At 47.8% G+C, this 22,370-nt stretch overlaps 1 protein-coding gene and 1 long non-coding RNA gene across 2 annotated transcripts in view; one reads left to right on the forward strand and one right to left on the reverse strand.

The window, feature by feature from the left end:
* Positions 1–21,605, forward strand: part of ELL (elongation factor for RNA polymerase II) — a 49,808-nt gene extending 28,203 nt beyond the window's left edge. Inside the window, exons 3-12 of the mRNA XM_086862489.1 lie at positions 555–676; positions 985–1,148; positions 3,934–4,187; positions 7,202–7,326; positions 10,256–10,352; positions 13,056–13,554; positions 16,029–16,095; positions 18,819–18,990; positions 19,876–19,920; positions 20,943–21,605. Of these exons, the coding sequence (XP_086718615.1) occupies positions 555–676; positions 985–1,148; positions 3,934–4,187; positions 7,202–7,326; positions 10,256–10,352; positions 13,056–13,554; positions 16,029–16,095; positions 18,819–18,990; positions 19,876–19,920; positions 20,943–21,047 (1,650 nt within the window). The 3' untranslated portion in view covers positions 21,048–21,605. The remainder of the gene's footprint in view (positions 1–554; positions 677–984; positions 1,149–3,933; positions 4,188–7,201; positions 7,327–10,255; positions 10,353–13,055; positions 13,555–16,028; positions 16,096–18,818; positions 18,991–19,875; positions 19,921–20,942) is intronic.
* LOC147649371 (uncharacterized) lies at positions 1,728–2,878 on the reverse strand. Its single transcript, XR_015279126.1, has 2 exons — positions 2,795–2,878; positions 1,728–1,892 (listed from the first exon to the last, which is right to left on the reverse strand). It is a non-coding gene; the product is annotated as an uncharacterized LOC147649371 (long non-coding RNA).
* Positions 21,606–22,370: the final 765 nt, after the last annotated feature.

Consider the following 22,370-nt stretch of genomic DNA (forward strand, 5'->3'; position numbering starts at 1 on the left):
GCGGGGGTGAAAAAAAAAAAAACCAATGCAGGATGGTTGTGGAGTTGTCTGTGGAGCACACTTACTGCTTGATTAAATATTTAATTTAGCAGCAGCGTCACACTCTACTGTGAGCCATGAAATCTTGTTATGGAATTATAATTTCTTAAAAAAGAATAAGCATGCTACCCAGTGACCTGGCTTGTGCTATGTTTAGTGCTGGATCAGTAATTCTAAAGAAACGAGCCCCGAGTGTTTTACATTGAATATAAACAGTGGGAGCGAGTCTGTTTTGAGCCTGAATCAATAGAATTGGGTCAGGTTCCTGGAACAAGGTGGTTGTGGGCTCTGTTCTCTCCCAGCCATATCCACCTTCAGCTGCTCTTTCCCTGTTACCTTTTCCTCACCCCTGCAGACAGCGGGGACAGCTTGAATTCTTTGCCTTAACCCAGGTGCTTTCCTTGTTGCAAAATGCCTCAGAGCATCCTGGCTGCAGGAGAACTGAGCTTTCCTCAGCCTGGGCTTAGCTGAGTGACCAATGTTCCCTCTCCTCCTCCTCCTCCTCTCCCGAGCAGCACATCGCCATCCCAAGGCCCGATCGACCGGCAGAAGTGCGGACCTTCACCTTTTATCTCTCCAATATTGGCAAGGACAGCCCCCAGGGGAGCTTTGACTGCATCCAGCAGTATGTGTCCAGGTGAGTGGGGCATCCAAGGAAAAGCCAGCTTTTTTGGTTTTTGGTTGGGTTCATCTTTCTCTTTTTTACCCTTTCTTCTGGAGCATCTCTTCCTTAACAAAGCTTAATGCACGCACTTCCTTTTCAGAGTCTTTCTGTTCTGTTTCAGTGTGGGATTTTTTTTTTGGGAAGCATCTGGTTCCCTCTCAGCTCCTCTGTGTGTGTCCCCCAGTATTATTCAGCTAACACCCCCCTAGCTGTCCCCCAGTGCCAGCCCCGTGTCCCTCTGCAGTGTCAGGAGTACCTTTTCCATTGCATTTCTCTTGCAGCAATGGCAATATCCATTTGGATTGCCTGGGAAGCATACAGGATAAAATCACCGTGTGTGCTACTGATGATTCCTACCAGAAGGCGAGGCAGAGCATGGCACAGGCAGAGGAGGAGACTCGCAGCCGGAGCGCCATAGTCATTAAACCTGGGGGGAGATATGTAGGTAAGCAGCCACTCAGTTTGGGGCTCTGGACTGCATTTGGGACTCAGCAGGCTCTGGAGGCAAATCCTGGTGTTGTTGGATCCTTTGTGGCAGTCTAAGAAGTCCCCAGGAGTTCCTCATGGGTGATTTAGGGGGCTGCTCGCCTTGTGTTGTGTTGTCTTCACTTCCATCATCACCCCAAGGGAACTGCCCCAGCCCTGGAGGTGTCCGAGATCAGGTTGGAGCCACCCAAAGGTGTCCCCTGCTGTGACAGGAGGTGGCCCTGGGTGATTTTAAGGTCCCAGCCAGCCCAAAGCACTGGGGGATGTCTGTGTGCAGTGAGGTAGCCCTGGCAGTGCTGGAGTGTCCCCAGTGTCCCTGCTCCTGGCCAGCCCAGCTGCAGCTGCCAGCCCTGTCCCAGCTGTGCCCCACAGGCAGGACACAGGCAGTGTTCCAGTCCCAGCCTGGAACAGCCCTTCTCACTGTGACAGCAGCAGGAAAGCCTCAGCAGAGGAAATAAAACCATGGTAAATAACACAGGGAGCTCAGGGCCCTGCTTAACCTCAGCTCACAAACTTTGGGCACAAACAGTAACCAGAATGCAAAGTTTCGGTATTTTTTATTTTTTCCCTGAGGCAGCTGCTTTTCCTGCAGCCCATGTGATCTGCAGCCAGTCTCTTCTCAGAGGATCAGTGATGAGAAGGGTTGAGTTGCAAAATGTAGAACTGACCCTGACTCATTGTCACAGCAGCCAAGTGCTCAAAGCTGAGAAAGGAGATAGTAATCAGGAAGGAAATGCATTGATTTCCTGTAGGCCAGAAGATTATTTTGTTTAGCTCCTCTTTGAGAACATTACAGTAAGTGCCTGAAGTTAAAGCTTCTGAGGGAGAAGATTCTCAAAGCAATTTGCTTCCTGGAAAGATGGAGCAAAACCGTTTTAAAATTAAAAATACTCCTGGCTAAAACCTTTTAGTGTCCTGGAATGGAGACAGAGCCGTGTGAAAGCAGCGAGGGCAGAGCGTGTGCTCCTAGATAAGATGTCAGTGTTTGAGGAGGAGAGCTCTGGTCCAAGAAGGAAGGGCTTGGAAGGACAGTCCTCATGTGGGATCTGCAGGTCCTGGTGTGCCAGCAGCATCAGCTGATTCCTGCAGGCCGGGCTGGAGGGACAGGGCTGCCTCTCACATTTCCAGGAGAACACGGAGCTCAGCGCTTGAGCGCCAGTGGAGTCATTCCAGGCAGCTCAGATGTGGAAAAATTTATATGAAATGTTGAAATTGGAGAGCAGCAGAACCTACAGATGTGAGCTGACACTTGAATAAATAGATATATAAATAGATAGCTGCAGGTAAAGCTGCAGGGGATGTGTGCTTGTAGCCACACTAAATGTGTGCATACATCCATAGACATGCGTGTGTATAAATATTTGAAAATCCTTTGTGTCCTGGCTCAACTTAGTTTTTTCTTGTCCTATCACTGCTCATTTTGGCTCCAGCCTTCAAGTGGAAACCTCCCAACGTGATGTTTTTACTGTTCATGACCTGGCAAGAGTTAAGGCAGTTGTAGAAAGCTGACGAATCTTCTCTTGTCCCATTTCTGGAAACAAAATCCAGCTGACCTCTGGATTGTGGGATGTTTAACGTGCGAATTGGTGTCGTTCCCCCTCTCACCTCCCCTCAGCCCTATGGGTCGTGCTTCCTCTCCCAGCGCTGTGGTGTAGAATGAAAAGCCAGGAAATGGGGCCTGGGTTACACAATGTGCAGCTCAGTAAAACAAACAGTGCAGACAATCCTCAGTATCTTCAGATGACTCAGTTGGAAACGTTGCTTCCTAGCAATGGAGCAGTGCCCTGCTGGAATAGACCTCCCAAACACTTGCAGTAAATGCTGGATGTTGTTTGTCCTCGTGAAGGTCACTTTCTCCAGCCCAAGTGATTATTGATTGATCTCTCCAGGTTTTCAGACCTTGGAACCCACAGGTCTTGTTTTCAGCTTTGCCTTTGGTAGCAGGAACTGGATTTGAAGCAGTCCCAACCCTTCGGTTTGGGATCCACTAAGAGACGGCCGTGAGGGTTCTGTTGGGAGAATGAATTCTTGGATTGTGCTGTCAGCAGCCAAGAGCCCCAGTGAGGACAGAGCTGAGATAGATGCACTTGTGAGCCAGCTTTATGTTGTCACTGGTGTGCAGGCGCAGTGGAGAAGGGGTTATTCCATCAGCACAGGCAGCACCCTCGTGAATAGGCCGATGGCCCAGTGTCAGCCCCATTCATGGGGCCGTGTTTGGAGGGGGAAGGGAGGTGGACCCAGCCCCATAAAGTTCCTATTGTTCTAAAAGCAGAAACATCTGCTGGAGGAGCGTTTTTGCTGAGCTCAGCAGCGGGGAGCCGCTCGTTGACCAGTTCTGGTCTTTCCACTCTGTATTTCCCACTCTTCTACACAATAATGCAGAATTTTCCTCTCATAGGGAGGGCAGAAACAGTTCGATTAACCGTGGGGATACGTGCACTTGGGATAAATGAAAAGCTGGCAAACAAAGGGAGCTTTATGTAAGCTGGTGGCCAATAATACTCAGGTTTCCAGAGCTTGGTGTTGCTGTTTACTTGTTACAAGCTTGTCATGAACCATAAACCTCAACGGGATGCTCGTTGTGGCGGCGCCTCGGGACGGAGGGGGTGTGTGCTGGTGGTGTTTGTCCTTCCTCATCACCTCGTGGCACTTCCCAGGGGCGTGATGAGCTCTGGATCGGTGCTGACAGCCCACTGGCCTTTGCGAGGCGACTGCTGCACTTCACTATTCTCATCTCATTTTAGGCAAAAAGGTTCAGGTGCGTAAACCTGCACCAGGAGCTTCCGATGCTGTTCCCTCCAGGAAGCGCCCAACGCCAGTCAACCTTGCCAGTGCAATAAAGAGAGGCAATAGTGCGATTTCCCAGAGACCCTTCAAAGATAGGGTTGTGCACTTACTGGCACTAAAGCCTTATAAGAAACCTGAACTTATTCTCAGATTGCAGAAGGATGGACTTTCTCAGCAGGACAAGGATTTGCTGGATAACCTTCTGCAACAGGTTTGTACTCTGATGAAGGCAACGATTTAGGTAAAGGGAATAAAAAAAATAAAAAAATAAAAATAAATGTCTTCTCAGCACCTCCCACCCGTGGCAGTGGAAGCTGTTATCTCCAGGCTGCAGCTGAATGTGGCTCTGAAGGCTGTGGGGGACACAGTTCTCAGCTCCCAGTGCTGGTGCAGAGATAGCAGGAGCCTCCCGTGGCTACGCCTCGGGTCACAGGGGTGCAACCAAGCTGGGTGGCTTTGGCTCACCAGATCAGTCCCTTTCAGAGGGACACTTCTGCTTGGTCATGGGGAGGATTCTCTTAATAGAGGATCTACAAATTATTTGATTATAACCTCTAAATCTCTATTTTATTCTCATGGTAAAGGAGCGATGCTCTGTATTGGTACAAATTTTGTATATGCAAGAAAAGATGTCCCCAGGTTTGGTTTTTTTTTTTTTTGTGCTCCTCAGAGCCTTTCCTGCTTGTGAGTGCCACTGGTCAGGTGTGAAGATCATGCAGCTCCTTGCCAAGCACATTATTTGTGTGTCAGGTGTGAAAGCTGTCTGCAAGCTGAATCGGTTCCTAGCACTTTGAGTCACATCAAAGGTGCCATTTCAGGCCTCGCAGTAAACACCTTCATTGCTTTATTAAACACATCATGGCTGTTTATTTAAATGCTGCAGCTGCCTTCTTCTGGATTGGAAAATATTCTGGAAAAAAAAAAAAAACTCCTTAATTTTTTACTTAATTCTTTTTTACTCCTTTCCATAAAGAGTGAGACAGGAGTGCACAGGGGCACATGGTATTAAAAACACACAGCTGGGCACAACTCCTTCCTTCCTTAGATTTTTAATCCTTAATTTCCCAGCAGCTTTTTGGAGCGCTTTATTTCAATTCTATCAGTGAGTTTCAGAGCAGGAAACTCCTTTTTCTGACGACCACTTTTGACGGATGCTCTGCCCCAGCCCCCCGGCAGGTGAGCGGCGCGTGCGGCACCGGCCACGGGGCCGAGCGCCGATTTAAACGTGGTGCTCGTAAAGTTAATCCCTCTCAGCCCTCCCAGAGCTCCCATCAGACACAGATAAGCTAAAAATTACAGGCTGTTGTTAAAGCTACACGGCTAAATCTGTCTAGGTGTGGGTTTCATTGTGCTCTTGCATCTCTCGCAGGACTCGGTGTTCCTGGCGGCCTTTTTGCCTCATTTTGCAAGGTTTCTATTTTTGGGAGGGTTGGGGTGGAGCTTGCAGAGTCCCACACCAGCAAAACAAGGAGGTAGCAGCTCTCAGCCTCTGTGCAGAGAAAAATCCAAGTTGTTCTTCCCAGGAACAGGCAGGAAACAGAGAAATTCTGGGAGAGTTGTTTTGTTTTTGGGTTTGTTCTTTATTTTTTTGGTAGAGGAGAACCTGGATTGGCTTTTGTCTCCTGGGTGTGTTTACAGGGATACCTCGATGTAAAACACAGCTCAAATTCTTGTTGTATTTTGGCTCAGGATTTTGGAAAGCTGACAGGACTGAAAGGAAAAACAAACTGTCGTGTAAACTGATAACTGGGCTTTCTATTTTTCGCTTATCAGGAGAGTTTGCCACGTTGGTTGTGCAGCCTTTTGCTCTGAAATTCCCAGATTTTTAATATTTTTTTAATACTAGGTTCTAGCCTCCCTAAAGCAAAAGCAGAGGAATCAGCAGCATCTTCAGTTCATTCAAGACTTCCCACTCCTTTGCTAGTTTTTGAGGCATTTTCCTGCTGTGTGGACAATGGAAATCCCTGAGCACAGCCACGTCCTGAATGGAGAACAGTAATCCCTAAACAGATGCACAAGATGCACTGAATAAAAGCATTTTCCACTTCCAAGGGGAGCAGTCCCCGAGCTGAGGGGCTCCAGCAGGGAATTTGGGCTGCAGCTGCTGGCTTTGCCTGGCTGTGGGCAGAGCATTTGGCACCTGGGCCTCCTTATCCCTCTTCAAAACCACATTGAGGGCTTTATTTTCATTTGAAACTTGCGCTGCTCTGCAAGCTGAGGTTGCCCAGAGAAGCTTCCCCATCCCTGGGGGTGTCCAAGGCCAGGTTGGAGCAATCTGGGATAGTGGAAGGTGTCCCTGCCCTTGGAATGTGATGGAAGCAAACCATTCTGGATCACCCAGGAGAGGTTCACCCTCTGGGAAAGCCTCACTGGGGCTCTTTGCTTTGTGCCAGCTCCGGGTTTTCAGGCATGTACCAACAGCAAGAAGTTAAATTTTCAGTCAGGCTGTGGAAGGACAGATCCAAGTGGGATAACTCTTCCCCAAGTTGTTTCCATTCCGTGCAGGCATCACGCAGGGTTTTGTGGGGAAGCTCCATGGGGTAAGGTTGGATAAAACCTTATTTATGCTTGGATTATTAAGGTTGGATAAAACCTTATAAATCGGGCAGCTGCTGGTGCGAGCGTGCTGAGCTCCCTGCAGAGCTCTGCTGGCTTCAGGCTGGAACCCCCAGCTTCTGTTCTTGCCCTGGAGAAGTTCTCCATAAAATCCAGGTGATCCCAGGGCATTCTCCTCACAGCTCCCTGAGAAATCAGCTCTCTGTGGCCAGTTTTGTTGGCTCGTTATTGAGAAATTATCTCCTGGCAATCGTTAACCAAGTTATCGCCCCAAGAGTTCCTCTTTGGCCATAAACTGCCCCATTTTGGCTATGGGACAGGTGTGATAAGTGAACTGCCTGTTCCCATTAAGGCTTTATGTCCAGGTGTTTCCATCAAGTGCTGGTCCAGGCTTCCCAAACTGAATAATCTCTTTTAGATATGACTTATTTCCCACTCAACTGGATGTGCTTTAGGAAACTCATTATGAATTATTGCAGTGACGAGGCGAAAGGAAAGGCACAGTTTGATTAAATAATCTTAATAATGAGGAAATGAAATATTAAAGTCTCTCCTTGTTCTCTGACACTACTAACAGCTGCTAAATCTGCTCAGATTTTTGCCTTCTTTGGTCGAGGAAGTGAAGAAATGAAGCCCTAATGATGGTTTTCCAAATTCCTTCTGTTCCAGGTGGCAAATCTGAGTGCCAAGGACAGCACTTTCACACTGAAAGATTGTGTATACAAAGAAGTGCAGAAGGACTGGCCTGGCTACTCAGAAGGAGATCAGCAGTTGTTGAAGAGGATCCTCGTTAGGTAATTATCCATTTTCTTCTCTCTGATAGCATCCAAGGAATCCTGGGCCAGGGAAGGTTCTGGAAATCAGGGTGACCAGGGTCTGTGAGTGTGTGACTTATTTTGACACAATTTCCAGCTGTCCCAGGGACCTGTAGGAGCGGAGTAAACTTGAAATCCACATGGATCCAGTCTTCACATCATCTTTTGAATCATTAAAGGCAAAGCTTGGGGGAAACCTGGCTGGGAGCAGAGCTGGTTAATTCTGCTGGTCTGAAATCCTGGGAGATGAGTGCATTAAATGCTCAGCTCTCCTTTGAAGCTCTCCTTCCTTTTTTTCCACCTCTCCCTGTGCAGGCTGAAGCGTTTCATCCCTAAATCTGAGATCTGATTGAGGTGGTGGATGCATGGAAAAGCAAGAGGTTTTAAATAATAAATAATAAATCCCTTAAAACTCCTGCTTGGAGTGTGATCTCTGCTCCCATGTTCCCTCCTGGAGCAGCCCTTGACAGCCTCAGTTCATCCTTATTGCTGAAAATTTTTCCCCCTCTTTAGAGATATTTTCCTTAGGTGAAGCCTCCAAGTTTGGAAGCTTGTGGCTGGCAGGGAAAGAGAGATCAGATCTCTCAGTTTTACACAGAATTCTGCTCTGAGTGTTGACATTCTTCAGTGCCTTGGTACAGATTTTGTCATGCAGGCAGAGCTTTTACTCATTCCTTTATTTTATTGCACTTTTGGTTAAGCTGAAGCACAGCATGGCTCTGTTTGAGCACTTCCCATGATTTAAAAGCACAGTTGACTTGGAGATGAGACTTTTTTAAACCAACAGAGAACTTGCACTCTAAATGTTTTGGTGCGCTCAAGGAAAATCAAAACTCATTGAGATGGCCTTGATGTGAAATTATAATTAAAAAGAAAAATACAACTGCCATGCAATCTTTATAGCTTTGAAAAAAAAGAAAAAGCCAAAGTGAATTTCTTGCTGTAGAAAAGCCATGTTTACTGCTTTTTCTAGAATTGTGGCACTCACTTGGGCGAGGGTCTAAAAATAGACCTTGGAAAGGATGTATTCAACTGTACAAACAAAGCCCTGCTCAGGCAGTGCAGGTAATGAGGCTCCAAAATGGAAAAAAAAACACAAAAAAACCCATGATGGGTTGAAGAGAGGAGAAAAACAGGCCCAGAGAAAGGGCAGCAGACGTTGGGGTTGGCATCGCCAACAAATAATTCCAAATTCTGCATTTCAGGGCCAGTGGCCGCTCAGTGCCTCAGCAGCTGCAGTAATTAACACATCTGTTAAATTAAAGCTGGGTCTAGCTAGGCTTGGGTTAAACCAGCTCGGTTTTTCCTCCTTTTTTTCTGTTTTCCATCCCTGTGGAAGGTGTCCCCAGCCTGTACCTGGATGAGCTTTAAGGTCCTTCCAACCCAAACCATTCCAGCATCCTCTGGAATCTTTCCTCTGCTGAACTCGGTGCTCTCCTGACTCCTAAAATCCATAATTAACAATTTAAAGATGTGATCAACCATCTCCCCCCAAAGCCACTTTGACTGGGGTGTTGGGCAGTATCAGAGTCCCCATTTTCACAGTCCTTGAGTTGATCTGTGGCTGCTGAGGTTGATTTAAATAAAATTAAACAAAGCCAGGACAGTGGTGACACTGCAGATGTCAAAATATTGCTGCAACACAGCCCAAGGTTCAAGTTCAGGTTAAAAGCCAAATCTTGTCAAGTTCTGGGCGTTATCTCTGAGATAAATCTTTCCAGTGTTTAAAGGATATGAGTGAGCTTTAATGCTGATTCCAGTTTCTTGTGGGAGAATTTCAAAGTGGGTTATTCAGGCTCCACAGCTCCTGACAAACTGACTGCAGAGCTGCTTTATTAAAACCTTTAACCCTGAATTCTATTTTTTATTTTTTATTTTTTATTTTTTTTTTCAGTTTGTCAGGCACAGTTTGATGCAAGAGTAGTTTTTGGGGTTTTTTTTTTTTCTGGGTGATTAATTGAGTCTGGTGTCAGAATTGTTGGACAAAGCCAGTGGGCTGGGAAAATACCCTGAGATCTGCAGAGGAGCAGAGATCCAGCCTGGAGGGGAATTCAGGCACTCAAATGATTCTAATTGTCCTTTTTGTTGCTACAAAAGGGGTTTTTTTTTATTTATCCAATACCACAAATACTGGCCAGAGTAGCTTTGTTTTGCATGATGCAACTTAAAAGTATTATTGGGAAGCCCAAAATGTAAATCCTGGTGGACCAATAACACCTCAGCAGTTTTTGTTTTTAGTGCTGCTTTTCCTGGACCCAGAGGAGTTCACTGCTGAAAGGGCTCCTGTTGCCATAAAATGTTGTTTTAATGATGCTAATGAGAGGGAGAACTTACTCCTCAACATCTGAGCTTGAGTTTCAGCCCCTCTTCAGTGAGCTTTGCTTTCTGAGTTGTCTCAGAAAGTAAAATCTGAGCAGAAATTTGTTTAATTAAAGTCTTCCTGAGCTGTATTTCAATCAGCAGGAATAATATGTGATATCCTGTACACCTTAAAGTTCAGTACCACTTGCACTGATCTCCTCGTGATTCTGAGGCTGGAATTAATTTGGTTTAATTTTTATGTCACCAAGAGAGAAAAGGTAAAATTGTTGAAAAAGGAGTTCCACCCTCAACAGGGAATCCTTTCATGTGTCCAGGAGCTCAGCCATGGACAAGGTTGGTCCAAGATATTCCTTCCACTGCCAAAGAGCCACAAAAACCACGGCAAAGCAGGGAAGAGACGAGGAATTCCAATTGCTCACCGGTGTTTCCCTGCAGCATTTTCTCCTCCCCAGATTTTCTCAGAGCCCAGAACGAGCTCCTTTATGTCACCTCCCAGCAGGGTTGGAGCCCAAGCAGAGCCGCAGGTGAGCGGTGCCACCTGTCCCCTCGGCACGGGGCGTGACCAGCCCCCGGTTGTGTTTTGCAGGAAGCTGTGCCAGCCCCAGAACAGCGGCGCTTTCCAGGGAGAAGCTCCTTCCCTGAGCCCTCCGAAGGACACCCTCAACTCCAGCTCTCCCCCTCAGGTGGGTGATCCCCCCCATCCCAGCCCCCGGATCCGTGCGCTCCCGATGGATTTGGCTGCTGGCTGGGCTGTGCCTGTCTGCAGCCTGTAATCACCTGCTGCCGGGTCAGGAGGGCTTGGGGGGTTTTATTTCTGTTTTATTAAGTTGGAGTCTCATTCTGGCTTTCCTCAGCATCTGTTTCTCCTCTGGACGTGGCTCAGCGAGGGCCCTGTGGGGAGGATCTCTGACAGCGAGGCTCAGGTTTAGTTTTAAGGGCTGAATTCCTTTTGCAGTGCCTCCATCCCTCCCGGAGTTCCTGGGAGAACACGCTGGTGTTTTCCTCATTACTAATAATTGAGTGGAACGAAGCTGTAATAAGCAGCTCCCAAACACAAGGGTTGAGTTATTAAAACCCTTGACCTTTTGCAGCCTAATTGCTGTGACAGATCAGGGGCAGGTTGGGCTGCTCCAGGCTCGGAGATGCCAGAGCAGGGAGCTGTGAAAAGAACATTTTGCCTGCTTTTTCCATGACCATAAACCACACAGGAGCCGCGTTTGACGCGTGTCAAGCGGAGCCTTGTCCCCGCTTCTCCCAGCATCTCCCAGCACAGGCGTTGTGAAATGTGCTGCCTTCCCTTCTCCCAGTGTGGGTCAGCCCAGACAAGTTGAGTATTTATTCTTCTCCTGCCAATGGAATGTGTAATGCCTGCTTGTCTGGACAGACGCACCGAGGATTAGTGGCAGAGAATATTAACAGGTAAAAGGAATTATGTGCTCTCTGGCACTGAGAGGGGAGGCAATTCTCTGGTTGAGGACTGTGTAACTTGTTTGCCAGGTAGCTGATTCCAAATCCTCTCCTGCTCTGTGCTGTGGGCATGTTCCTGGTGAATGAAGAATGATCACCTCTTCAGTTTAGTTCGGAAAGATCCTGCTCTTGTGTCCTTTTTTTTTTTAAAAAAAAAAAAAAGACTTTTGAAAGTCTTTTCTGAATCTGAAAAGATTTTTGAAAAATCATCTCATTTCTCTGGCTGTCTGTATTTTAAAGACTCAAAGGTCTTGAGGTTTTGATCTGTCAGAATTCAGCTGAAACTTTGGGTGGTTGGTTGGGTTGGATTTAGGAAAGGCTGGTGAAACAGGGACAGTCCAATGTGGAATATAAATGTTTCCAGCGTGGTTCTGTCGTGTCAGACAGCAAACCACAACGTTGTGTGCTGTTCACTTTTTTTTAATAGTCTCTGGCTGTAATTTCTATTTAGAGAAATGGTTTTTAATGGCTGCAGTGCCAGCAGAGGATTGGGATTTGGTAGGCTGGAATGCAGAGTATTTTGGGAAAGTTCAGCTGTGGAATGAAGGTGAAGAAGATTGGTCTGGTAATTCTAGAAAATGGATGTGTATAACCCTCCTAACCAGGGAGATGAGTTTGGAGAAGCTGATACTTGTTGTTTTTAGGGAAAAGGTTGTAAAATCTGTCAGATTTTTTAGCTGTGTCACCTGTTCAGAGCCCTGCAGACAGAGGTGGCCCCTCCTTGGGGAGATGGACACTGGGAGGTGATGTTGCCAAGCCGGTCGGACGTGCTGTCCTTGCCCCTTGAGCTCAGCAGCAGAACCAGCAGCTCTTCCTTAATTACCTTGACAGGTGGAAAGAATTCCTGGCACTGAGCAGTGTCCTCAAGACCCCTGAGTTAGCAAAGAGGGAGAAAATCCAGGGGAAAAGGAGGGAATCGGGGGCTGCTCCAGCCACCATCCCGCCGCGCTTCAGCGGTGGAACATTTCCATTCGCAAACACGTCGCGATCCTGCCTGAGACAGAAAGAAAATAATGCATTATCCAAAAGAAATACCCAAAGATATCGCTTGTTTTCCTCTGGGCACGAAATAATCTTTGGCTCAGAGCTGTCGCAGCCCCAGAGCTGCCAGGTGGGCACACACCGAGGTGGTTTTGGCTGATGTGGATTCTGATGGATGGATTCTTCGTGGAGCAGCTTTTCCAGGCTGGAGGCAGCTGGGAACCACTTCCTTGCTCAGAAAAGGGTTGCTCAGGTCACGTTGGCCCCTGTGACGTGGCTTTTTTAAATGTCCCCTTTTTGCCTGAAATTCTGAGAACTGAGCAGTTGGCACTTCCTTCCTCCCCCTCTCCGGGCAGTGCCTCGTTCCTGAGAAGAGGAAGGAACGGGGAAGGGGTGAAGCTCCTGGGAATAAAATGCAGAACTGGTGAATCCTTCCCTGCTCCCGAGGGCTGAGCACGTTTTTCTGTCACAGGGACTCGGAGGTGCTGAGGACAGATGGTTTTTATCACGGAGTGGTTTGGGTTGGGAAGGACCTTAAAGCTCATCCTGTTCCCCCCCTGCCATGGCAGGGACACCTTCCACTGTCCCAGGGTGCTCCAAGTCCTGCCCAGCCTGGCCTTGGACACTTCCAGGGGTATTTCCATTCTCTAATTGCCTGGGACAGGCTGCTGGGGTTGAAATAAACTGCAGTGAGAGGAGGCTGGGGGCAGCATGGGCTGTGTGTGGATGATGGGGGGAGGTCAGGAATTGCTGATGGGATTCTTTAAGCTGTCCCACCAAACTGGGAAGCAGTTTGGGATGGATAAACTGCTTTTCCCATGGATGTTGCCTTCTCCCCTGTATTGCACCACCACCTAGTGGCAACATCCAGCTCCACTTCTGCACCTTCAACGCCATTTATTTCTCTTTTTTATTTTTTCCCCCCTCCTCCCTGACAGAAACGATCCCAACCTCTGGAGTTCATCGACCCTCTAGCCAACAAAAAGCCCAGGATCTCACATTTGGCTCACAGAACCCAACCCACTCTCAACGGGAAGCTGAATTCCTCCAACGGGAAGGACACCCCGGCCCCCCCTGCCCTGCCCCCGGCTCTGCCGGAGCCGGTCGGCTCCAGCTCCTCCCTGCCCGCCCTGGAGCTGCCCAGACCCCACGATCCCCTCTCGGATGTCAGCAACGACCTGACTCACAACGGCAGAGACTGTGAGAGCACGGAGCCTCCCGACAGACTGAGTCACCCCCTGCCCACAGACTGTGCCCAGAGCAGCAAACACAACTGCGGCTCCTACGTCAAATCCAAGAAAAAATCCAAAAAGCACAAAGACAAGGAGAAGGAGAGGAAGGAGAAGAAGAGCGAGGAGAAGTGCAAAGAGGAGAAGCAGAACTGTGAAGTAATAAAAAACGCTGATTTAGTTAGTGTTGCCCAGGAGCAGGTGGCAGGTGAGTGGGGGCCCGGAGGTGCTCTGGGTGCGGTGCCAGGGTTCCCTGGAGGAGTGGGCACGTCCTGGGCCATCCCAGCTGCTCTGGGGACCCAAATGCCAGCTCTGCCCTCCCTCCAAATCACCAGAGGTGCTTCCTCTCCACAGAGGGTATCAGGTTTTTCCTGTTTAACCTTTCGTGCTGTTTGGAGCCGCCTCGGAGCGTGTCATGTTTCTCCTGGTTAAATTAAAAGCTGGGATAATCTGTGGGGATGAAAGGCTGGGAGCAGTGGGAAGAGCAGTGTTGGCTGTTGTGATGACTGTTGTTTGGGTTTTTAATGAAAAGTTACTCACAAAAGCTTTTAATATTGGCTACAAAAGAAATGATTGATAAAGCTGGTGATAAATGCTGTTAAAGCAGTGGAGAAACCAGCTCTTCTTCCAGGCTGGAAAAGCTTCCCTCCATCCCACTGGGGCTGGGGATTTATTTATTCAAGGACTGACACAGCAGTGAATCCCCACTGAGGTGGGATGAAAACATTTTCCACTCTTTCAAAGTCGGGTCCATGCGCTGTTAGAAGTCAGAGAATATTTCTTGGCTGATCCCATCCATTCCTTTTCCTGCTGCTTCCATGTTCCCTGCTGTTTATGACAGCTCCCCAGAGCACTGGGACTTTCCCTGCAGCCTCTGGGAATATCTGTTAAATTCCTTTTTTTTTTTTTTTGCATTTTCCTTCACCCTCTTACTATTTCCTACATTCCCCTTCCTGCTTGGTGCATGAAAATCCTGCAGTTTTGGCTCCAAAAGGACAATATTTTGAAATGGAGCCTCATTTGCTGAATTCCTGGAAAGGGGGAGCTCCTCAGGGTGTTGGGATTGAACCAGTCCCAGCCCTCCCCTTCCCCACAGGCTTTGCAGCAGTGACAAAATGCATTTTGATGCATTAAAATGATTAATGATCATTTTAGCAGTGGTTCCTGAGGACAGTCCATGGGGCTGACGGGTGTGTGGCGCTGCAGAACTGAGAATTCTTCTACTTTTGTGTCTAATCCCAGTTTTTTTCTGTGAATGTTGTGTTTCTTCCACGTTGTTTCTCTTCCCCGTGAGCCTCTGGAGTGATTCTGGAGAGGCACTCACACATTCTCTCTTTTTATCTTAGAAATACCCAAACACCCCAAACTCTTGGGAGATGGCTGAGCCTCCTCCACCACCTTTTCTGCTTCTCTTTTTACTGTTTAATTCCCAGATTTTTAATTATTAGGAGCTGGATTTTGTTCCTGCTGCCGTTTCGAGGCAACAAATCCGAGCTGGACTGGGAGCAATCACAAACAGGATGTGGTCAGTCCTGCTTGGATCCTGGACAGCCAGAACTGGGATGTTTTCCTAGCTTTGCTCTGGGTAGCACCAGCCTGATCCTTCTCCTTCCCCAGATTCCCCCTGCAGCTGTAGGGAAGCAGAGAACCACAAAAAGTTTGGGTTGGAAGGACCTTAAAGCTCATCTGGTTCCACCACCTGCCAGAAGTGGGAGTTTCTCCTGGGAATTTTATTCCAGAGGGGCCTTTGGGGTCCTTGCAGTCAGTAGGTGGCACTCACAGGCAAAATAAACTTGTGTGTCCCTTCCACCATCCTTAAACCCTGCTCTGCATCTTCCACGCCGTGGTCAGGGAGGGAGGAAAAGCGGGAGGAGCTGCAGCAGGAATTTGGGATTGGGATGTTTTTAGAAACGCTGGGTTTGTGCCATTCTCCCATCCTGCTCAGGAAAGCTTTTCTGTGGAAATTCAGAGGAAAATCCCTCTTTTTTTTTTTTTTTTTTTTTAAGGGTACAGTCAGGGTAGTGCTGACTCAGGTTGTGCAGCTGACTCTGGTGTGGGGATTTGGAATGGAATTCACAGTTTGTGGAAAATATCCCTTTCCAAACTTGGATTCTTTCTTCCTGCAGCGTTTGGTGGATGTGGAGGATGAGTCTGCTTTTAGGTTTATTCTGTTCTTCCTTCAATTTCTGCACACTCTCAGCTGAGCCTTCATTTGAGCTCAGATTTGTGCTTGGAGCTGCATTCCCCAAAACCCTCTCAGCGGTGCCCTGCAGGACTCCGAGATATTAAATCAGGAATCTCACCCTGGAGAATCCCCAGAGGAATCTCTCAAGTGTAAAAGGAGATCAGGAGCTTCACCTTGCCCAGCTCAGCTCTCAGGGCTGTGTTTTCCTCGTTCCCAGTGGTGCTGTCGGTGTTATCCCACTCCAAGCACTGTTTATCCACCAGTAAAATTCAGATTATTCTTCTCTGCTCGGTGCACTGGCTGATGTTGGTGTTGTTTTGCCTTGAACTTTCAGCCACCTTGTTGTGGCTCCTCTGCCTCCGTCAGTTCCAAGCAAAACAGAAATCCTTTAGAATTCCATAAACCGTCCATTGCTGGCAACTTTTATGAGTTTGAAGCTGAATTGCAAAGAGCTTTGAAGTTTAAGAGCGCCTGTAAACAAATCTTTATTTTTTCAGGTTTAAATGGAACATGCAATAATTCTAGTGTACCAACATCAACTTCAGAAATGCCAGATTATTTATTGTAAGTATGTTTATCAGTTGCTTCAACCCTTTGGGATCACGTTTCAAGCTAAAAAAAAATCACAAAGTGCTGGGGATTTTTGTTGGACTTTTTGTGTTATTTGATAGAACTTTGTTAGGTGGGTGTAAGAAAAAGGATAAACCCAGCTCTGCAGATTTAATAGTTGAGACTAAACTTGCTATCAAAGCTGGTTTTTACCTCCTTAAGGAGTTCAAGGTTATCTCCTGTAAGTTTAAGTACTTGAAGAAACATTTCATACCTTAGAGGGGTTTGAAAGGATTAAACATCTCCACGTTCCAGCTGGAAACTGAGGGAGGGAATAATCTGCTTTTGTGTTGGGGAAGGCAGGGCAAGGAAGGATTTGGGGTGCTTTGCTAATTCTTGCCCTCTTCAGAGCCAAGCTCATCTCCATGAAGCAGTGAAATATTCTTTCCTGAAATATTCTAACCCCTGGGTTAGCATCTGAGTTGTTTCACCTCTTGACTCTTTTAATCAGATCCCCTCGAGGTTAATTAAACAAGCAAAGCCCAAAAAAAAAATCCCAGTGCAGGAAGCCCAGAATCTGCATAAACCCAAACCTGCTCTAAACAAAGCTTTGGGGTGGGGAAGAAGCCGTGGCTGGGGGTGGGAGGGAGGGAGGGAGGGAATTCCCTGGGCATGTCCCAGCCCTGGGGGTTGTTCCCATCAGAGCTGGTTTGGCTGTGCTGGGATCGCTGCGAGGGAAGGGATGGAGGAGGAGGAGGAGGAGGAGGAGGAGGAGGAGGAGGAAGCTCTAGGGCAGATAAATGTTTCTGCTGTGGTTTCTGCTTTGCTGGGCTGCATCAACCATACAAACAGCACCTTCAAGGTGACATCTTTAGGGTTATTCCAGGGAATTTGGGTGGCTGGGGGTGTTATTTTCTCTCACCCAGGGCCTTTATCTCCCCAGGGAAGGAACAGTTTGTGTTCCAGATGCACAGGCTGAGGGATTACAGGATCCTCTGGGACACGGGATCCCAGCTGGGATCAGCCTCTGGAGCTCTGCCCCCAGATTTTTGGAGTTTGGAGCACATAAAATACCTTAAATTGCAGTATTTTTCTGCAGAGCATCCACACACCAATGGGGGATTTGGGGCTTTTTCCTTTATATAAGTGAATAGGAGGAGGAGGAGGAAGCTCTAGGGCAGATAAATGTTTCTGCTGTGGTTTCTGCTTTGCTGGCTTGGATCAGCCATACAAACAGGGTGACATCTTTAGGGTTATTCCAGAGAATTTGGGTGGCTGGGGGTGTTTTTTCTCTCTCACCCACGTGATGTTCCCTCCCCAAAAGGGGATATTGCAGCTCCTTGGGCTCTCTCCAGAGAGAAACTGGGAGAGGTTTCTGAGCTCTGGGAGCTCTGTGGTCTGACCCAGTGTGATCTGACTGCTTTGTGCCCAGCTCCTCAAAGTCTGAGACACATCACTGCTGTTTGGTGATTCTTTATCCTGTGTGGATGGTTCTGTACCCCAGCCCCTGGCAAGGGGTCACTTCTAGAAGTTTAGAGCACTTAAAAAGTTAAAGCACTGAGAGTTCCCCCTCAGTTTGAGGCCTAAATCGGCTTTTCCATGTCTGTGCACCAAGCTGGCCCTGCTGCAGCCAGAGCAGGGAGGCAAATTGGAGCCATCACCTGCCAAAAGGTGAGTTTTACCTTCAGAGAGGGCTGCAAATTCCAGCTTCAATAGCTTTTTATCCAGCAGAATAACTTCAAAAGGCCCCCAAAAGCACATCAGTTCAACCTGAGCTCAGGACACCTCCAGTGTCTCCACAAGGTGCTGGAAATAGAGTTGCTGGTGGGGAAAAAAAAACCAGAATAAAGCTCCTCACCATGGTTTCTTATGGTGCTCTTGCCACATAATCACCCTGCGAGCGTTTTGCAACGATGGCTCAATGCTTTTTGTGTTCCTTTCAAGACTCTTAGCACTGGAAGCATCGTATTCCTGCTGTTCCAGTGCCTGGCACAGATGCAGAACTCCATGTTCTGCGGGCCAGCAGGAGTCAGAGGAGCTGTAGCAGCACTATCTGAGTGTCCTCCTCCACCCCCAGCTGCTCCAGGCTTGGCTGTACCTGCTCATTCCACCCTATCTGGCAGAGATAGGAAGTTTTTGGGAGCAAACGTTGTTTGTTTAACAGGAGGTCAAGGCAACAATCCCTGCTGGTTGATGTCTCCGTAATTTGCTACTTTAACACAAGTCAGGGTGAGAGGGAAGGGCCTCAAGCTGCACCAGGGGAGGTTTGGGTGGGATATTAGGGGGAATTTCTTCACTGGGACAGGGAATCCCCATCCCCAGAGGGATTGAAGCCATGTGGATGTGGCACTTGGGAACGTGGTTTAGTGGTGGCCTTGGCAGTGCTGGGGTTTGATCTTGGAGGGCTTTTCCAGCTGAAATCCCAGAATGGTTTGGGTTGGAATGAGCTGAAGCCCATCCAGTGCCACCCAGGGTGCTCCCAGCACTTCCAGGGGTGAGGCAGCCACAGCTTCTCTGGGAATTCCATCCCAGACCCTTCACAGTGAAGAATTCCTTCCCAATATCCCATTTCGAGATGATCCTATGATCCTAAATCATCCACAGTTTTGTTCCCAGCCTCTTGGCAGAGGCTCTCATCCCCCCCCTGTGCTCTGCACCGCCACATCCCAGAGAGAATTCCCCAAAAACCAAATCAATCCCCCCCCAAAACCCATTCACCAAAGCCTTTTTCCCTGCAGAAAATACGCAGCCATTTCCTCCTCGGAGCAGCGTCAGAGCTACAAAAACGATTTCAACGCGGAATACAACGAGTACAGGGACTTGCACGCCCGGATAGAGCGGATAACCCGACGGTTCACCCAGCTGGACGCCAAGCTGAAGCAGCTTTTGCAAGGCTCTGAGGAGTACAAGGTAGAAACAGAGCTAAAAAAGCCCAGGGAAAAGCTCCCTGTGCACGTGGCAGAGCTGCAGGGCTTTGATCTGCTCTCTTTGGGCTGAAATTGGGGAATTTGGGTGTCGAAATTCCAGCCTCAGGAATTCCTCAGCGAGGGGAACGTGCACACAGCTGACAGCTTTGGGGAATGCTCCTAACCCAGCTCTGTGCTGCTCCTTTTTCAGGCTGGAGCCACATCATGGGACTTGTTGACAAGGAAAGGCCTCAGTGAGACAATTGGTGTCCTTAGCCAAAAGCTGCTGGAAGCTATTAGTGTATCCCAGCCAGAAAAACTCATATTTGCACATATGGGAGCGTATCAGGGCTGGAAGGGGAGTTAGCACGGGGTCATCTGTTCCTCTGCAATCTTTGATCTTAATAATGCAGCATTATTGGACTTGTCAGAGTGATTTTTAAAAGAGTTTTAGCTATTCATTAGCTTGAAAAAGTGAGTCTCGTCGAGGATAATAAACAGATTTTTACAGAGCACCTATTGTGCTAAGCACAGCTTCCTCCCTCAAACCTCCTGCCCTTCTCCTTGCAAAATTCCTCCCTGGGTTGTTTTTAGATCTTGGTGGGGGAGAAAAAAAATGGGCTGGGGGCTTTGGAAATGTGAATTTTCCTGGAATCCAGGTGCTTGGCACAGGTAGTTCTCATGGCTCATCCTTCTCCAGGATATCTGTGGGATCCGAGCTGGGTGTAGCCATTGGATCTGCCCAGGGAATCCCTGGAGGCAGCAGATTTTGGTTGGAATTTGGAGGAATTGTGTACATTGAGCCATCAGTAAATGCCAGCTGCAAAACTGAAAATAATTCCCTATTTTTATTTTTTTTTTTCCTCTTATTTTTTTATTTTTTTTTTAGACCATCCACGATCAAATTTTACAGGAATATCGGAAAATTAAAAAGGTAAGGGAACCGTCCTTGGCCACAGAAGGCTTTTGGGTGGTGCCCCTGGTGTGACTGAAAGAGATGGGCCCTTGCCAAGAGCAAACCCAGGCTCTGAGGCAATTCCAGCAGATCTTTGTTCAGCTCCAGCCTGTCCCTAAAAGATCAGAGAGGGTTTGGGGGGAGCTGGGAGTGCCCCACGGGTCCTGGGGATCGCTGAGCCGTGGCCGTGGCACAATGGCTCTGCTCGCTCAGGGCCTTTATCTCCCCAGGGAAGGAACAGTTTGTGTTCCAGATGCACAGGCTGAGGGATTACAGGATCCTCTGGGATCCCAGCTGGGATCAGCCTCTGGAGCTCTGCCCCCAGGTTTTTGGAGTTTGGAGCACATAAAATACCTTAAATTGCAGTATTTTTCTGCAGAGCATCCACACACCAATGGGGGATTTGAGGTTTTTTTTCCTTTATATAAGTGAATTATTTATTTATTAGGATTGTTTATTATCCTGAGCCCTGTTGTCCTGAGGGATTCAGGAGCTCTTTGAAGGGATTCCCTGCGTGTTGGAAGTTCATCTTCCTTCCAGGGTCTCTGAGCTGGGGGCAGAGGGCAGGAGGTGATTGTTGGAAGCCCAGTTAGGCTGAGCCTAACTCAGGTGTGCTCCTTCCCTGTGAGGAGACACCTGGAGCTGGATAATGCTGAAAGGAGATTTTATCCTTGGCTGGGTTTGATCAGAGCAGGACTGTTTCAAAGAGGGATCTAAAAGAGCTTCACTCCGTGGTTTTAAGCTGAAAGAGGGGAGGTTTAGGTGGGATATGAGCAGGAAATCCTTCCCTGGGAGGGAATGGGGTGGAATTCCCAGGGAAGTGTTTGGATGGGGCTTGGAGCACCCTGGGCCAGTGGAATGTGTCCCATGGGATGAGATGATCTTTGCATTCCCCCCAACCCAAACCATCCCATGCTGCCTGACTCTGTGCTGCCAAGATTTATCCAGAACCTTTCCCACCTCTGCATTTTCATTCTTTTTTCTCACCTTTTGTTTTGCAGACAAACCCCAATTACAGCCAAGAGAAGAACCGCTGCGAATACCTCCACAACAAACTGGCCCACATCAAAAAACTGATAGCAGAGTATGACCAGCAGCAGTTTTAGCTGCCACTCACCCCTGGACTGGGTAGGGCAAACCAAAATCCAGTCACCCTGGACAGTTTAAGTTCCCTTTTATACACCCAAAATCCCTTTCAGAGACGAGCATTAATTCCTCGTGGTTGAAGAACTTGGGGATGACTTTAAGATGCCAGATCTGTCATGTCCACGTCCAGCACGCTCCTCCCGAGTTTTTAAGCCTCTCTGAATGTTGGAATGTAACAAAATGGATAACAAAAAAAAAAAAACACAAAAAAAAAAACCAAAACAAAACCCAAACAAACAGAAAAAAAACAAACAAACAAAAAAATTCTGCTTCTTTGAAGCCAGCGTTTGACACTTAAGGGAAAAACTTGCCTAAAGTGACCGAAGCTCCCAAAGGTTAAGAATCTGTAGCTTTCATGGATTAAAAGTTTGGCATGAAGTTGTAATTTCCCCCTGGCCCAGCTCCACGTGGGTTACAAATTGTCCTACAAATGGTGAGGAACTGGAATTGCTGCTAGGACTGTTTGGAATGAGAGCTGCGTGCTCCCGGCTCCGCGGAAATACACCAACGTTCCCTGAGCTCTCCTTGTCTGGCCCTGCTTTGTCATTGTCATCCTCGGGGGGTGGTGGTGGCAGCACAGGGGGGTCCCCTGGGGCTCAGCACCTTGCCCAGGGCAGAGGTGGATCCCAAAAAAACCAACCCCAAACCCCCTTCTTTTCTTTTATTTTATTTTATTTTTCCTTTTTGCTTTGTTCTGGTGCAAACCTCCTGCCCAGTTCACCTCCAGTGCTGGGAAGTTGAAGAACCCATCTGCTTTTGACTTTTCTAATTTTCTACCGAGGCAACCAGTTTTATTAATTGCTAATGAGACTATGGTCTATTTTTGTATCAAAAAAAAAAAAAAAATTAGGAAAGAAAAAAGCTTTTTTTTTTTTTTCCTTTCTAGAACTGTGCCTCCCTTTTCCTTTTAGGCCAAGTGCTCGGGACCTTTTTTCTTTGCAGTATTACTAAAACTGACCCAAGAGTCACCCAGAGGAGTGACTTTATTCCTTGATCCATGAGAGGAGGGGGTGGGGGGGTGCTCTGCTCTCTCCTGGGATATTTTTTATTTTTTATTTTGTGTGTGTGTGTGTCTTTGCAAGGCAGCAGCAAATCCTTGTGAGAGCAGCAAGGTGCTGTTTTCCCACGCAGATCCCTTCCACTGGTGTGCTTTATCTCAGCCAGCTTCTCCCTGCAGTCCTGCTTCCTGATTTTTATTTTTTTTTTTTAATTCTTTGGATTGAAGGGAACGTTTTAGAGTATGGCCAGGGTGTGAGAAACACTCCAAAAAGCACAAAGGTGTC

Source organism: Cyanistes caeruleus, chromosome 25 (assembly GCF_971803275.1).
Source record: "Cyanistes caeruleus chromosome 25, bCyaCae1.hap1.1, whole genome shotgun sequence".
Lineage (NCBI taxonomy): Eukaryota > Metazoa > Chordata > Aves > Passeriformes > Paridae > Cyanistes > Cyanistes caeruleus.